General features: G+C 48.1%; 1 protein-coding gene across 1 annotated transcript in view; it reads left to right on the top strand.

Moving 5' to 3' along the window:
* The first annotated feature begins 620 nt into the window (after positions 1 to 620).
* The window catches only part of LOC147629692 (Metallo-hydrolase/oxidoreductase superfamily protein), a 71,805-nt gene continuing 54,659 nt past the window's right edge, over positions 621 to 17,766 (top strand). The window contains exons 1-2 of the mRNA XM_086811232.1: positions 621 to 880; positions 993 to 1,131. Of these exons, the coding sequence (XP_086667358.1) occupies positions 747 to 880; positions 993 to 1,131 (273 nt within the window). The 5' untranslated portion in view covers positions 621 to 746. The remainder of the gene's footprint in view (positions 881 to 992; positions 1,132 to 17,766) is intronic.

Raw genomic sequence — 17,766 nt, forward strand, 5'->3', positions numbered from 1 at the left:
GAGGTTTCCTTAGTGAGGGCTAGATTAGATCGAAGGGATTATTGTTGGATGACTACTATGCATTCACACTTTGAACTTTCGGGCACTTATTTGATTAGCTGAGTTAGCATGATCTCTTTAGGCGTACTACATATAACCAAGAAACCTTTATCCCCTGCCACCATCAACATGGGCATTCATGTCCATGCAAGGTGGGGACCAGCAAGCCTAGTGGTAGTGCCCTTATCTCCCAAAGTGGCCGTACTGGGTTTGAATCTACCCTAGTGGCATGTGATTTTTGTGTTTGCTGCTGGAAAGTGGAGTGTATCCATCGGCTCAAAACACGGTACCCTTGTCGCGCAATGCGATGGCATCGAACTCGGGTCGTCCCATTGCACTCCGGTCCTTGCAATGGGATCCAACTGCTCTTCCAAATCGCTTACGCCGCTTACGCGCACGTGGACAGTGGCATGTGATCTTTATACCCACAAAAGGCAACCTGTTTGGTTTGTACCTAGGCGAACGGACATGCCTATTAGCGTCAGTAGTGGACCCGGACAAAGCAAGCTGGGCGCCACGTGTCGAAGTCTGTTGGGTATGTCAAGTAGGTGACAAAAAAAGGTGGCAAGTAGCCACGTAGGCATAGGGAGTAAGAAGATCATCAGAGCCATGTGGAGAATGTAGAGCCGCACCATCTTTCAATCATCACACACTGCGACGCACACACAAATCTCTGTCCGGAATAAGCAAGTTTCCTGACATACTCCATGGCGGCCCTCTCCTCCTCTGCGTTTTTGTATCATCATCATCATCATCATCATCATCGTCCTCTTGACCCTTCGTACCAACTCCCTCTTCAACAACGGATACGGTGCACTGCTTGCACATCTCGGTTTTCCAGGTAATTGCTTTCTGTTCACGAAATGCGGTGCATTTTTCTGCAGTTTGGTACTACCGGAGAATAACCAACACTTTTCTGTAGTAAGGTTTCTGTGTTTTTTTTGGCTGAGCAGCCCTCTCAGGTGTTGTGTGAGAAGGTCTACAATTATGGCGCCTGCTGCTGCTCGGACTGCAAATGCCCCTACGGAAGCCGAAAAGAAGCAAGGCTCATTAGGCGAGTCTTGTGCTCCGCTGCAGCTTACTTACTTGGAGGTAACATTCTTCCTTGCCTCTGCTTATGTGCCCTCTACATAGGGTCCGGAATAGGCTATGGTAGCGTAAAGTAAAGCTAAAACAGATACAGCACCTGCATGTAGGCCACCTCTTGGGGATATGATATTTACATGTATTTTCTTAGTAATTGCAATATCCAGCCACCCAAAAGGATATTACATTTGTGTATTAATGCAGCTAAATTTACTCATGGTCTGTCATGGACGCTAGTTGTCATCAAATTGCATACCAGCCGTGTAAGAATTAGCAGATAGACAGACTAATTACAAGATCACACAATTACACAGTACACGAGGACGATAAGTGAGATAGTCGGAGTTCGTGTAACCACGTAGGGTGAACCCAGGACTGAAGTGAAGTTTGAACATATAGGCCGAAAGGCCTTGTCTTATACAAAAGGGCAGCGTCAGTTAAGATGAGGCGTCATTAGTATCTTTTAATATATGTTCTTATTCTAAGGTTTATTATGTTTATATATGAAACTGTTTAAACATATAGGCCGAAAGGCCTTGTCTTATGCAAAAGGGCAGCGTCAGTTAAGATGAGGCTTCATTAGTATCTTTTAATATATGTTCTTATTCTAAGGTTTATTATGTTTATATATGAAACGTTCATTACACCCGTTAACCATCGTGGCCTCTCTACAGCACAAATCAGAATTGCTTGATCACTTCCAAGCATAACCAACTTGATCTTTCAATCAAGGCAATCCGCACGGATAACGGTGGTGAATACATTTCCAAAGACTTTGCAGCTTTATTGCTGCCAACTGCATGGCATCAAACATCAATACACAGTTCCCTATACCCGTCAGCAAAATGGACTTCCAGATGGGAAGAACAGGATGATGCTGCTAGATCAATGCTCAAAGTTTCCGGATTGCCCAATTTTACTGGGAAGAGGCTGTTTCTACAGCAAGTTGTGTCCGAAATAGAGAGGAAGAACAGGACACTTATGAATGCTGCTAGATCGCTCAAAGAAGAGACTGTTTCTAGAGTATGTTATGCCCAAAAAGATTGCATACAACAGCATTACCAAATTGTACCCCGTATGAGGCATGGACAGTTATCAAGCCTGAAGTCTCATCAATGAGGAACGAATGTTTTATTTATCAGATACTGCCAAACCTAGCTTACCATGTGTTGCCCCCCATTGTGCCCAAAACAGATTGCATACAACAACATTTCCAAATTGTACCCTGTATGAGGCATGGACAGGTCTCAAGCCCGAAGTCTCATCAATGAGGAACGAACATTTTATTTATCAGATACTGCCTACCCGAGCTTACGATGTGTTGCTCCCCGTTGTGTTGATGGGCCAGAATGGCCGTACGCATTCTGCAGGTGGTGGGGTGACCAGTGGTAGCCTACCTGCAGAATGTCTCTCGCCATCGTCTAGATATGAATGATGCCCTTGTAAATTAACTGATATGCTCATTGCGTTGCACATGAGTTATTTCTTTATGCAATTCTTGAATTTTCATTGTCTTTATTCGTTCTCATGGTCTGTTTGCTTCAAGCGTTTGTATTCTCTGAATGCAAGTGGGCTTAGCTCTTATACTCTCATGTAGGGCCTATAGCAGATCAAGTAGGCGGGCACAATTCCTCTCCCATCTCATCTTTTATCACCTGCTTCATGTGACCGCATAGCTGCAAGTCTTGGCTCCCTTTGCTCTTCAGATGAGCAGAGAGAGGAGAGAATGATGGTAGTCAATGGAAGTTGCCTAGGTGCAGATGTGTTCCTCTTGTTCTAGGTTGCATGCAGGGCCTCCTTGGAGGCAATGCATATTGTGTGCTGATGTCATGGGACATAGGTGGGAAGAAATTTCATGTGTTGCCCTCTTCATGCTTGACACCTCGTCTTAGTTTTCAACATAGAATTAGTGCTTTTCTTTTTTCTGAAAGATATGCTTACATGCACACGGGTGTGCACGCGCTTGCACATGCACACCCAAAACTGGCAGTTTGTCTTTGTTTTTAGCCTTCTCCCTGGCATGTAGATCAGTATGGCATCTCCATTTGGACCACTCGAGGAGATACAGGGAGCCATGTCTCTTCAATTTGTTACTACTGGTATGGCAAACTTAGAAAAAGCAAGCTGAAACTGAGCACGTCAAATGCCTTGAAAATAGATATCAATATAATGATAGTGGAGAAGACAAGATGGCTGGAGGAGAAAAATGAACGTGGAAGAGAGGAGATACAGGGAGCCATGTCTCTGCATTGCTACTGGTATGTTAAGCTTAGAAAAAGCAAGCTGAAACTGAGCATGGCAAATGCCTTGAAAATAGATATTAATATAATGATAGTGGAGACGACAAGATGGCTGGAGGAGAAAGATGAATGTGGCAGAGAGGAGAAGAGGGGGTGCAATCATAGCGAGAATTTAAACAAGTTACTAATCCAAGAGAATAAATTCCTGAAAGTCGAGCGCTCCCTCTGAATCCCCCCCACCCCCCCCCTCCCCTCCCTTCTTGTGCTGTTCTGCGCCTGCCCCCCTGTGCCTGCCTATCCTGCCTGCTTCCCCTCCCTCTTACTTGGTCTGTGCCCGCACTGCCTTCGTCTCCTCTGCCCCCCTTTTTCGCACTGTTCTGCGCCCCGGGCCCCCCTCCCCCCCCCTCTTTTGCCTTTGTTCCACCCCCCTGCGCCCTCCTCCCCAGCCCGTTCCCCGTTCCCATTCGCCGCTGAGCCCCCCCATTTTTTCTGCGCTGCCCTGCTTCCCCTTTCCCCTACGCCTGTGCCTGCCCCACCCATAGTCACCAGAAATGGGAAACGCAAACAGAAACGGCACCCCCCTCGGAAACGGAAACAGCAACCATGGGAAATGGAAATGGCTAGGAAATGGCACATATACTTGATAAATTAAACTTTAGAACCAAAAACTAGTAATTACAAACTCAACAGCGAGACTTTCTCAAATTTGCATAAAGGACACCTCAAGATGAAGTCAATTTCTTGTTGAATTAAGAATAGAAAGTACAGTGCAAATACATCAGCCAAGTTTGGAACTCATGAGCAGACTCAAACTTGCGAGAGATGCACATCGTCTGAGCCCAAATCATCATAGACGAGAAACTCGTTGGAGCCGCTATCCCTTGCTTCACCCAAAGTAGCTATTGGCGTAGGCGGTAAACTGGCATGCTCCTTTGCCTCTGAACCCTTCTCATCCTCCTTTGACCAATGCTTCCAAGATTGGGGGTTCTCATTTCGCTCAAGAAGATGCAAATTGGCACTCACAAAAATTAGATCATTGGTCTTTTGAGTGCCAAGCCGGTTTCGCTTCTTTGAAGCGATATGGCTAAATGAGCTCCATAGTTGCTCCAAACAAGATGAATTGACCGCTTGGCTCACAAATCTTGATGGCCAATTGTTGCAACTCTGGAGTGTCTGCCCCATAGTCCTCCCACCAAACACATGGATTAGTGGTGAAGCGATCTGCCAAAGCATTGGCTCTTCCAAACCTCCTCTTGCAAGCCCTGTAATCTGCCAGTTGATCCTTGATAGTTCTCTGCTTTGCAATGTCAGGCTCAAGTCTCTCCAAAATTATGTCCCATCCATCTGCCACCTCTGAATCTGTGTATTGATTGCCTGCTTGAAACAAGGGATCAACCATGAAACCTGCTGCATGCATAGGTGAATGGTACATATCCCATCTATCTTACCCCCCCTCCCTTGCCCCTTTTGCTGCCCCATGCTGCCCTTCTCTTTGTTTTTCCTTCCCTCCCCCGTTTGTTTTTCTTTCCTCTCTCCCGCCTTCAGCGCCCCCCCCCTTCCCCCCCTTTTCCCCCTTCCTTCCCCGTTTCCCTGCCTTCCCTCCACCGTGTTTCCTTCTCACAGGTTGATTTTCAGGTTCTTCGGGGCGTTCTCATCTCCGCCCCATCATCCCCAACCGAGGCTGCTGTTGCTTGCTTATCCTTTTCCGAAGCGGACTTTCAGATCCTTGCCACAACAGTTGCTACATTAGAGGCCTCGACCTTGGTTTGCAAAATTGTTGGTAGCCGCCCTGCACGCGGACAACTGAGAGATCTTTTATTGGCTACTACTAGGTGGAGTTTGACTTGACCTTGGTTTGCAAAATTGTTGGTAGCCGCCCTGCCTCCCTCGACTCTCAATGCCCAGTGAGGCCGGTAGACCCCACTGAGCCCCCGGTGAGCCTCTCCCAGCAGCCTTCTTCTCCGACGGATCTCTCTCAGTAGCACCCCACTCCGGCCTCTCCGCTCCCCCCGCCCCCCTCCGCCTTGTCCCTTGTCCCCTCCCCTCCTCCTCCATCCTCGCCCCCGTCTTTACCCGCAACAGTTCCTTCACCCTCGTCCTCCGCATCAAAGCCCGCCCTCCCCCCCTCTCTTTGTGTCTCTAGAGCACTCCCGTTGACCCCCAGCAGCCCTTGACCCGGAGCGGAGGCAGTCGGCGAGTCTCATTCGCCGCTGGATTAATCGTTTCTCTGTGCCATTGAGATGAGCTTCCCCGCTTCCCCAGTGAGGGCTCTCCTGCTAGAGTCCCGAGGTGGGCCCCCCAGCATCTTGGAGTAGCCTATGGATTATAGTTTCTTCCGATGCATGCCGGCAGAAGGGACATATATGTTTGAGGAGACAGTAGCCCCTATTTGGTATGTGGGGTTTTTCACCACTCGAGACCCTCTACGCTAGAGAATGGCGCGATGATTTTCTCTTTCCCCTTGAGTGCAGCCCCGAGGATGGAGTGGAACTTAGATTTGGTGGCTGCCGCCATCTAGGGACAAGCAGTTGAGCTCTCCCATCATCTTCATGATCTTTGCATCACTGATGTACTCACCCATCTATGGCCATTGGCTAGGATGGAGCTTGGAGGCTCAAGCCACAGAAACTAGGATAGAGAGATGGTGACCTCTAGCCTGGAGGTGCTGCTTTTTGTGGTCACAGTACCTCTCCCCCCTTCTTACAGGTACCTCCATTGTGACCGATGCAGTTCGGAGTATGCATACTCTCGCGCTCGGACAGAGTGGCGCCACATGGAGGACAGGATCTGTGCCCACTTGGCGAGACTTCGTCCTAGGACGAATTGTGATTATTCCCTGTCTCAACCTTTGCCCAAGACTCTTCGAGTGGATGACAGTTTTGCTAGTTCTGCCTCACACAGAGATTGATATGCGGATAGTCTCATGGAACATTTGGGGTTTAGGGGGGCCTCAGTGCTTTTAGAGACGAGGCGTCCTCAGAGGAGAGCTGTAGAGATCTATAGTTGGGGGACCTATTGACATTCTTTTCCTCCAGGAGCATCACCTTGGTGAGGGTTTCACCCGCTGACACGGGAAGATTTTACCAGGTAGGAGTCACACCTTTTGGTCTCCATCCTTTGGCCCTTCAGGGATGCAGGGAGGAGTTTGTATTTCTGTCAGTGAGCAGCTTTTGCCAGCAGTGTGATAGGCTTAGGAGTCGTAGTTCTTGGGCGAGCATAGTGCGTTACCATTCTGATTGGAGAAGAAAGTGTGGGCTTCCTCAATGTCTATGCCCCAAACGCCATTGTAGGTAGAGCCCTCTTTTGGAGCACAGTCCGGCGGGCCCTCCCCCAAGCCGACTTTTGGTGCATAGGCGGTGACTTCAACATGATTGAGGCAGCAGAGGATAGACTTGGAGGAGGCACGGCCACAGTCTCAAGAGTAGAGTACTTTGCCTGGGAGGAGCTGATGCTGGTACTCAGAGGACAGGACCCTTGGCATCTTCCAGAGTTTGGGCGCAACCTTGCGAGTCTTAGCTTCTCGCGTTTGGATAGGAGGAGCACCGGCCCCAACTTGTCTAGACTTGACAGGTTTTATGTTGATGAGTGGGCTTGTGGCCGTAGGGGCATGATTGATATCTTGGCAGGTACTACTTTTTTAGATCACGCCCCAATTATCTTGTCCCTAGAGGACCCCTGGAGGCATGACAGGCATGTGAGCTCTAGGATTCCGGACAGCCTTAGTTAGGACCTCGAGATCTGCAGAGCAGGATAGAGCTGATATGGGCGGGACTGGACTTTATCTCAGGCAGCTGTGTGCGCAGTGGATGAGGGCCTAGGGGAGATTAACGGTTTCTTACAGGAGATCGCCTAGAGTAGATTGGAGGGATTTCGAGAGCACGAGAGGAGTCCGAGGAGGGGTTTGGCATCTTTATAGCGACTCCAGGAGAGTTCCCTAGATAGCCCATGGATCGAGAGTCAGCTTGCTACCGCCCGCAGGGAGATTAGATCCATTGAGGAGAGGAGGGTAGAGTACAGGTAGCATGCTAGAGCTTCATTCTGGACCTAGGCTAGTTTTGATTAGAAATAGGGGATTTCTTTGCTATAGCCGGCCCCCACGGAAGGAGAGATGGTATCCGCAGGCTGCGTGGCCAGGATGGAGCTATTGTTTTTGATCCCCCCCCATCTAAGAGCCAACGCCATGGATTTTTTCCGATCTCCTCTCACTGGTGCCCCATTATCCCCACAGGTGATGGACGTGCGCGAGAGGGTCTGGTGGCACACGAGAGGTGGTTCCCCCCTCTCTTTGGTGCTTCTTATTGACCCCATTTATGGCGGAGGAGTTGTTGGAGGCGTTGACGGCATTGCCTAGGGGCAAATGCCTAGGGGCGGATGGGCTTCCTGTCTCTCTCTTCCTTCGTCACTGGGACCTCATGGAAGGCGCCTTCGAGAGGCTCCTTCAATGAGATCCTGCTCACAGGAGAGGCTCTCAGAGGGTCTGATGCATTTGATTCCTAAGGAGGGTGGTGACACATTGAAGATCCGGCAGTGGAGACCCATCATTCTTCTAGGGACCACCTATAAGATCTTGTCCAAATCCATTAGTAGGAGACTTCAGCCCTTCCTCTCGGACTTGATTCATGACACTCAGATTATTTTGTTTAGGATTAGAGCATCTTGTATAATATCTTCACCTTCTGGGAGGCGACCGCGTTGGCCAGGATGAGACAGCAGGACCTCGTAGTGCTACTACTAGATTTTGAGAGCTTATACTAGGGTGGATTGGAGCTTTCTGGAGGACACGATGTGCCGTATGGAATTCCCCGTGAAGTGGATTCGTGGGGTTTTAGGACTCAACTCAGCCTCGCACAGCTAGGTTCTCATTTAGGGAGCCAGTGGCGACAGATTCCCCCTTTCCCGCTCGGTACGACATGGCTGTCCTCTGCCACCCTACCTCTTCCTATTCGTCGTTGAGGCCATGTGCAGTTTTCTCGCAGCTCGGGCTTCAGGGATTGCATCTCCCCCTCTGCCATCACGAGGAGCTTCTTGACTCAGAGTTTGTAGATGATACAACGGCTTACCTTTCAGGAGATGTGGGGAATCTCCAGAGATTGGTGGAGGCGATTGAGATCTTTTGTCGTGCATCAAGAGCATGGATCAACTGACACAAGTTGTGTGGTTTTTGGGTAGGCTCTACACCCGCCCCGACTTGGTGCCCAGTTCAGGCTTTCCAGTGGATCCCGAGGGGCACTCCAGTTCGCTATCTTGGATGCTAGGTGGGCATTGATATCTTTCTTGAGTAGTAGCTCACACCTCTTCTTCTGAGTACTTAGAAGAAGCTTTTATATTGGAGCTCTGCGAGACTCTCCCTTGTAGGTAGAGTGGTGGTGGCGAACCAGGTTCTTCTTGCCACTATGTGGTACGTCACTTCGTGCTGGGCCTTCTCTTGAGCTTGTATTGGCCAGGTACAACGGTTGATCCAGAACTTCTTATGGGCCGGTAGTGATGGGAGGCCTACTAGGGCCAAGGTGGCATGAGAGTGATCATTCAGCCATGACTTTGAGGGGCGCTAGGCCTCATTGACCCAGCTATTTAGAACCGTGCCCTGCTGGGCAAGCTGATTGTTGGAGGACGACTCCTCAACAAGGTTGCATCCAAACGCAGTTTGGAAAGGATCCAAACGTTTGAAACGTTCCAAACGTTTCCAAACGTTAGTGAACGTGGGAGTTTGATTAATGTAGGTTAAAAAGTGAAGGGCGAACGCACGTCAACATCACGTTTTTTTTTCTTCTGTTTCTTACGTGCGTGCGGCTCTCTCTGTTCGGCGGCGGGCGCTCGTGGGCTGGTCGTGTTGGGCTTCGCCGCTTCTCTGGTCGTGCTGGTCGTGCTCGCTCATCGTAAGTCAGTCTCTCACTCTCTCTCTCTCTCTCTCTCTCTTTTCCACGCATAGGCCAACCTCTCTCTTTCTCCCTCCTGCACTCTCTCAACTCTCTCTCTCTCTCTCTCTCTCCCCCTCCCTCCGCCTCTCCAGAGCACTCTCGTCACCCTCCGCCAGCACTCAACCCGGAGCAGAGGTAGCCGACGAGCTCCGTCCGCCACTTGATTCATTGATTCTCGGAGCTGGTAGAGATGACCATCGCTGCTTCCATGGGGAGGGCTCTCCCGCCAGAGTCCCTAGGTTGGCCTCCCAAGATCTTGGGTCTGCTTGTCGATTACAGTTTCTTTTTTGGGTAGGAGACCGGTGGTGAAAGTTTGGACTAAAGGTGACTACTTTGAAGAGTAGTCTCGCAAGGGATGCACTTCTAACACTCTCTTGGTTGCTTGTATGTAGTTGGGTTACCATATATCTTGGGAGATGTCTTCTTTTGTATGGGAGGATGAGAGATGAAGGGACATACATTTTGAGGAGACAGTAGCTCCCATTTAGATATGTGTGGTGTTTCATGACTCTAGACCTTCTACACCAGAGAGTGGCGCGATGATCTCCTCCTTTCCCTTCAGTGCAGCCCCGGAGATGGAGTGGGTCTTGGAGGCGGTGGTTGCCGCCATCCAGGGGAAGGCACTAGAGCTCTCACACCACCTTCATGATCTTTGCATCACCAACGTGCTTACCCACCTCTGGCCCTTACTAGGATGGAGCTTGGAGGCTTAGGCCATAGAGACCAGGATGGGGAGGTGGTGGCCTCGAGCCTGGAGGTGCTGCTCTCTGTGTTCCTTCATATTTCAGTCGCAATACCCCCCTCTCCCCCCCCCCCCCCCCCCCCCCCCCTTCCCCCCCTCCCTTCTCATAGATACCCTCCATTGTGATCGATGGAGTTTAGATAGAGTGGGGACACATGGAGCATAGGATCTGTGCCCACATGGCACACCTTCGCCCTAGGATTGATTGTTATTATTCCCCATCTAAACCCACGCCGAAGACTCTTCGAGTGGAGAGCAGTTCCGATAGTTTCGCCTCCCTATGCGGATAGCCTCATGGAACCTTCAGGGTTTAGGGGGGCCTTAGTGCTTTCAGAGGCGAGGCGTCCTTAGAGGAGAGCTTCATAGAGCTACAATTGGGAGACCCATTGACATTCTTTTCCTCCAAGAGTACCACCTTTCCGAGGGGCGTACCCGTCGTCGTGGGAAGAGTTTACTAGGCAGGAGCCACACGTTTTGGTCTCCCTCTTTCGGCCCATTGGGGACGTAGGGAGGAGTTTGTATTTCTGTCTGTGAGCAGAACTTGCTGGCAGTGACTGGCTCAGGTGTCATAGTGTCCGGGCGAGCACAATGGGTTACCATTATGGTTGTAGAGGATTGCGTGGGCTTCTTCAATGTTTATGCCCCGAATGTCGCAGCAGGTAGAGCCATCTTTTGGAGCACTGTCCGTCAGGCCCTTCCTTAGGCTGACTTTTGGTGCACGGGTGGAGACTTTAACATGATTGAGGCACTAGAGCACAAACTTGGAGGAGGCACGGCTACAGTCTCAGGCGCGGAGTACTCTCCATGGGAGGAGTTAATCCTAGCACTTAGACCCTTGGCATCTCCCAGAGTTTGGGCGCAACCCTGGGAGCGTGTGCTTGTCGCAGTCTCATAGGAAGAGCATTGGCCCCGGCCTCTCTTGACTTGACAGGTTTTATGTGGATGAGTGGGCTTGTGGCCGTGGGGGCATGATCGGCATCTTGGCAGGTACTACTTTTTCTGATCATGCTCCTGTTATTCTGTCCTTAGGGGACCCCTGGAGGCAGGACATGCACGCGAGTACTAGGATTCCAGACAACCTTATAGAGGACCTTGAGATCTGCAGCATGATAGAGTAGTTATGGGCGGGACTGGATTTTATGATAGGCTTTGCTGCGTGCATCTTGGATGCGGGCCTTGGTGAGATCAACAGATTTTTGTAGGAGGCAGCTCAGAGCAAATTGGAGGGATTTCGTGAGCAGGAGAGGAGCTTGAGGAGGACTCTTGCTTCTCTCCAACGCTCTTCAGGAGAGTTCCTTCGATAGCCCGTGGATTGAGAGTCAGCTTGCTACCGCCCGTACGGAGATCAAATCTATCTAGGTGAGGAGGGTGGAGTACAGGTACCATGCCAGAGCTTCCTTTTGGACCCAGGCAGGTGATATAGAGTCACGGGGGACTTCTTTGAGATCGCAGGCACTCACAGGTGAAGAGATGGTATTCGTAGGTTGCGTGGCCAGGATGGAGCTATTGTTTTTGACTCCCCCCATGTGAGAGCCATCGCCACTATTTTTTTCGCTCTCTCATCATGAGTGCCCCATTATCCCCACAGGTGATGGACACGTGCGAGAGGGTATGATCACAGGTGCCATGCCAGAGAGGCTTTTAGAGGGTTTGATACACTTGATTCCTAAGGAGGATGGTGATAGATTGGAGATCCGGCAGTGGAGACCCATCACCCTTTCTTGGGACCGCTTACAAGATCTTGCCCAAGGCCATCAGCTGAAGACTTGAGCCTTTCCTCCCTGATTTGATCCATGATACTTAGACAGGTTTTGTTCAGGATCGGAGCATTCTGGACAACATCTTCACCTTTTGGGAGGCGACGGCTTCAGCCATGATGTGATAGCAGGACCTCATAGTGATACTCCTAGACTTTGAGAAAGCTGAGCCGGATGGGGTTCCCCAGTGGAGTGGATCCATGGTGTCTCAGGACTTTACTTAGCCTCTCACGGTTAGGTTCTCATTCAGGGAGCTTGAGGCGACAGATCCCCCCTTTCGTGCTGGGTCCAGCAGGGCTGTTCCTGGCATGTTACCTTTTCCTATTTGTCGCCGAGGCCATGAGCAGTTTTCTCTCAGCTCAAGAGACTGGGCTCTAGGGATTGGGTCTCCCCCTCTGTACTCAGGAGGAGCTGTTGGACTGAGAGTTTGCAGATGACACAGCAGCTTACCTTTCAGGAGATGTTGGGAATCTCCAGAGATTTGCTGAGGTGTTCGATATCTTTTGTCACGCATCAGGAGTGTAGATCAACTGGCACAAGCCCTGTGGTTTCTGGGTAGGTTTTGCATCCGCCTCGACTTGGCGTCCAGTTGAGGCTTTCCAGTGGATCTAGATGGGCACTCTAGTCCGCTATCTTGGATGCGAGGTGGGCATCGACATCTCTCCGGAGCAGCAGCTCACCCCTCTTCTTCTGAGCATTTGTAAGAAGCTTTTGTACTGGAGTTCTGCGAGACTCTCTTTTGGTGGTTGAGTGGTAGTGGCGAACCACGTCCTTCTCGCTACCATGTGGTACATTACTTCTTGTTGGGCCCTCTCCCGAGCATGCATTGGCCAGGTATAGCGGTTGATCCGGAACTTCTTGTGGGCTAGTAGTGACGGGAGGCTTGCCTGGGCCAAGGTGGCATTGAGAGTGATCATTCAGCCACGACGTAGAGGGGGCTAGGCATTATTGACCCCGCTATTCAGAGCCAGGCCTTGCTGGGCAAGCTAATTGTTACTCCTTCCCGGTGGTGAGCCTTGGAAGGACTTCCTCTTGGCCCCGATTTCAGCCCGTACCTAGAGCCTCAAGGCCCCTGACCACCGTAGATGGATCTTCATAGAGATGGGGGCCTGCGAATTTAGCCCAACTTTTGAGGACAGATTTGCAGCCAGCTTACTCCGAGCTTGGGATCACCTCAAGCCGGCCCTTAGGCGGTAGCTACCTCCGATAGCCTCAGAGGAGCGTATGTGGCAACCATGATCTGGAACCCCCTGATCCGTTTACCCAGTGGCCACATGTTGAGGGCCCGACCTCATGTATCATGGGGCGCGTTGAGTGTAGGACTTGCCAGGTCCCTTGGAGATTGGCTTCTACACAGACAGCTGCCCCCGAGAGAGGCATGGCATCCCTCTCTATTGTGTCGACTCTCTCTCCGCCTTTTTCTCTTGTGTGCAATGCCATAGCCACAGCCATGTTCCCCCTTTTAGCCCCCATAGGTGGGCTGAAGCTCTAAAAAAAACAGAGAGACTGAGCCTAAAAAGACGCTTGAGGAGAAGGCCAAGGAGGGCAGTACTAGAGGTTATCTCCAGCCAGACGAGAAAAAGTGGTATGAGGTAGAGAATTGATGTTTCTTTTGCCACCAAGTGGGCAAGTGAGTTTTGATCGCCCAAAACTTAATAAAGTGTGCACACACTCACTTATAAATTAATGTTAGTTTCTAGGCTAGGTTTTGACCAGTACTTATCACCTATCACATGCCACAATCATGTCAGCAGACAGTTTCACGCAGGGTTCACGGGTGGGCGTCCCCTTTCCCTGAACTACACATTTTCTAGGCTAGGTTTTGACCAGTACTTATCACCTATCACATGCCACAATCATGTCAGCAGACAGTTTCACGCAGGGTTCACGGGTGGGCGTCCCCTTTCCCTGAACTACACATTGGCCAAGCAAGCATTAAACAACATGCAAATTCAATTTGCAGGCAAGCACATAAAGATGTTATGCAATGGAGCATTAGTATGGACAATCCCTGCTGCTACCAAAGTAGACGTGTTCTAGGCAAGTATACGAGGGACCAGACCCAATGGAACACTAATCCTCTAGGCATTTTTGGGCATGTACACATAGTCACAAGTCCCAACGGAAAGCCAAGTCCACAGTATCACATGAGTGACATGAATCCCCGGCGTATGCAACTGCCATGGACGCCATTGGGTGGCCAATGGTGGCAATTCCCAAAACTGCTCAAGGAATCAGATTGTTTGTGGGTCTTTGCTAGGCCTATAGTATCCATATGGACAAGTTTTCCGACCTTGTAGCACCTTTCACAGATATGCTCAAGGGAGTGAAGGTGTGTCGCCAAAAAGTTACCTTTATAGGAAAGGTTCTTGAGGCCTTCCATGCATTAAAGAAAGTGGCCTTAGAAGCACAAGTTCTTAAGCTAGCATCATTGACGTGATTGAGCAATCTTGCCATTGGCGCCGTTTTATAGCAAGATGACAGACCTATAGCTGGAAGTTGAATGTGGCTGGCAAGAACTATGCGGTGTATGACAAGGTGCTATTAGGGGTGATCACAACTCTCAAGAATTGGAAACCATTCCTTTATGGGAGGGAATTCATAGTGAAGATTGATCCCCAGCAGGCACTTAAATGGCTGCAGATCATTTAAGTGAATTCACAGTGAAGATTGTCACGAGACACATAAATGGTTGTAGACCATGCCTAGTGCCCAATGGAGTGATAGGCAAGCGAGGTTGTAGACCATGCCTAGTGCCCAAAGGAGTCAACTTTTCTAGCTGTTTGGAGACATGATTATGTCCTCGGAAAAAATAACCTCGTTGTTGATGCTCTTAGTAAGAAGGCTACCAATTCGACATTGCAAGAATCCATTGTGAGGAGATTTAAGACAAAGATTTGGATAGAATGAAGGCACAGTATGTGGATTCTGTGGAGTTTGAGACTCCTTATAATTTGGCTCTTAGTTCAGATTCGAGCGAGTATACAGTTCAGGATGGCTGGTTGGTCTACGAAAACAGGCTATCTATACTAAGGGAGAAGGTGCTTCTTCATGATGCCCATGATTCTCTTGTTGGGAGCCATCATGGTATCAACATTACCTTGGAGAAGTTGGTGAGGTTATTCTATTGACCATAAATGAGAAGGGATGTCTACCAATATGTCGAGGCATGCCAAATTTGTCAAAAAGTAAAGGTTCCACACTCCAAGCAAGTTAGGTTGCTTCAACCTTTGCGTGTTTCTGAGAGACCTTTTCAGGATATTAGCATGGACTTGGTAGGTAGAGATCCCAAATTTACTTCACATTTCTGGAGAGCATATTTGATATCTCTGGGACTAAGTTACAGTCGTCTAGTGCATTTTATCCACAGATAGATGGTCAGAGATAAATTCATAATTAGTTGGCCATTGATGTTCTCAAATCATATTGCCATGACAAGCAATCGAAATGGGAACATTATCTTCCTTTAGTGCAAGCTATCTTGAACGACACTCATTTATCCACTATTGACAGGATTCCATATGAGGTAGCATTTGGTCGCCGTTTCTCATCTCGTCTTACGAGGATGGTGTCACCCTCATTGGAGGCCAACAAGACCAAATGAACATTTTTAGAGATTATTTAGTCCATGAAGGGTGACACCATCCTCGTCTTACGAGGATGGTGTCACCCTCATTGGAGGCCAACAAGACCAAATAAACATTTTTAGAGATTATTTAGTCCATGAAGGAGAACCTAACCGAAGCTCAAGAACCCTACACTAGCCAAGCCAACAAGTCTAGATGAGATGTCAACTACAAGGAGGGAGATTGGGTATTTCTCTGAATCATGAAGCAACGGTTAAAGAGTAAGCGTTGTCCCAAGCTCTCTTTCCGAAGCTTTGTTCCATTTCCTATTGTGAAGAAGCTCAGTGATGTCTCCATGAAGTTGAAGTCACCAGATGGTTGGACAATGCAGGATGTCTTTCTTATCTCATAGTTGAAGCCTTATGTTGGATCATCTTTGCAAGAGGTTTCGGATGAGTAACAGCGGTAAGTGGTTGACGAGGCTGAATTTATCGACCCGAGTCCATTCTCCTCCACAAGTGGAAGCATGGTTCCGATCGAAGACTGAGATAGTTCTACACCAAGTTCAAAGGCCATGGCACTCATGAAGCTGTTTGGCTGGAGGAGGATGAGTATCCACGGATATTGGCGGGCAAGGTTTCCCACTCGGGGGCCTCGCCCTCGAATGTCTGGGCACGAGACTAAGCTGGTGGTCATTCCGAAAACCGAAACCGGGAAAATTTTCCATGCTCGGAAAACGGGGACGATTCCACCATTTTGAATTTCTTAACGAATTTTTCTAACGAGGTCAAGATACTGAACTAACCATCATATGAATAAACCAGATAGAAGGGAAACTATTACAGACTTAACTTGAAGGGATCAACGCTTTTTTCCTAATTGAATCAGGCACAGTCGTTGATCTATTCATTAGAGAAGTCTTCAGGCTTTTATTTAACTACTCGAGTTCTAAACGTATTCCTATTAATCAATTTTATTATTAAAACTCTATTGATTCCAGCTTAAATCCATCCGGCCCATGGGTTAGCCACCGCTCAACCACTGGAATTGGTAGAACCGGACAAGTACTCACCCACCCATAATTGAATGCCTTTCTTAACTTTTGCTTTAGAATACAGATACGCACACACTTCTCTTTAAACTTTAACTTTTAAAACAATCCATTGACAAACAATTATTGGTTACAGATGTCATAACTCAAAATTTCCATTCAATCCTTGTTTCTCACAAAACAGTACCACTCTGGACTCTCTGTTGAGACCAGCAGGTCAGCAATGAGATCCAGTAATTTTCTCGTTATCATACATATATATATCTTCCACGATATACGCATGGGTGTCCTAAGCACTGCGAGCCCGTGCATCGCCTGGCCAGAACTCTCCAGGATCCTCCTTAGGTGTCGGTGTCCTGGCACTTCACTTAGGGATCGCTTCGTCGGCCCTCGCCCATCGTACCGGAAGCACACCATTTTTCACCATACCCAGGCTGGTTAAGACCTGGGCAGGTTTTTGCCGTGTTAGCCGTCCTTTGAATACTCCCCACCAGTTGTTGCAACCGAACTTCCCTTAGAAAAACATATATACCAAATGCTTCCTTCAACATTCTGGCGTAAGACAGTTCTTTAAGAAAATAGGGTTTCTATGCAAGTTTTCAGTTTTGATTTTCTTTTGAATACAATGGGTATATCTTAAATTCGTATCCCAATACTTCTAAATCACAGGTCTAAAATTCCAACAAAATTTCCTGAATTTTGTAACCTTGATCCTCAGATCAAAATCAAGGGTCTTAACTTGATTTCAGATTCGGTGGGTGATTTGAGTGAAATTTTCCTGAACTGGTCACATCGTCTTTTCTTAAAACTGACGAAGGAGATTAAGTCTTGGTTATAGTCTGATTCAGGGTTTGAGTCTGGAAAGGTTCTCCCTGAACGAACTTTCTCGAAGGGTAATATTTCAATTACTACTTTACTGAATTTCAATCATTGAGTATTTTGCTTAACTGAATTTAAAACTAATCATGAATTCCTATGAGGAATAAATTAATCATTTATCTAAAATTCCGACTTCGATAGTTTTTTTGAATTTTCTTATTACCATCCTAGAGAATATGAAACGGTAGAATTTTCTCTCACAGAGTATTTACTTATTCATTTATCAATATTCATGGGATTTAAACATAGGATTAAAGAGAACTTTATTTTGATCTAAAAATTTTGTATGCATCTATTTATGCATAAAATCCAGCTTCTATGGAAATAACACTTTTATATAAAAGAAAATCCTTTTATGCATCTATTTATGTAAAAAAATCAATTTTAATGAAAGTAACACTTTTATAATAAAAAAATTCTTTTATGCATCATTTTATGCATAAAAATCAATATTGGTGAAAACACTTTTATGATAAAAAAATTATTTT

This window comes from Cibotium barometz, chromosome 17 (assembly GCF_041138505.1).
Source record: "Cibotium barometz isolate CiBa-2024 chromosome 17, ASM4113850v1, whole genome shotgun sequence".
Classification (NCBI taxonomy): Eukaryota; Viridiplantae; Streptophyta; class Polypodiopsida; order Cyatheales; family Cibotiaceae; genus Cibotium; species Cibotium barometz.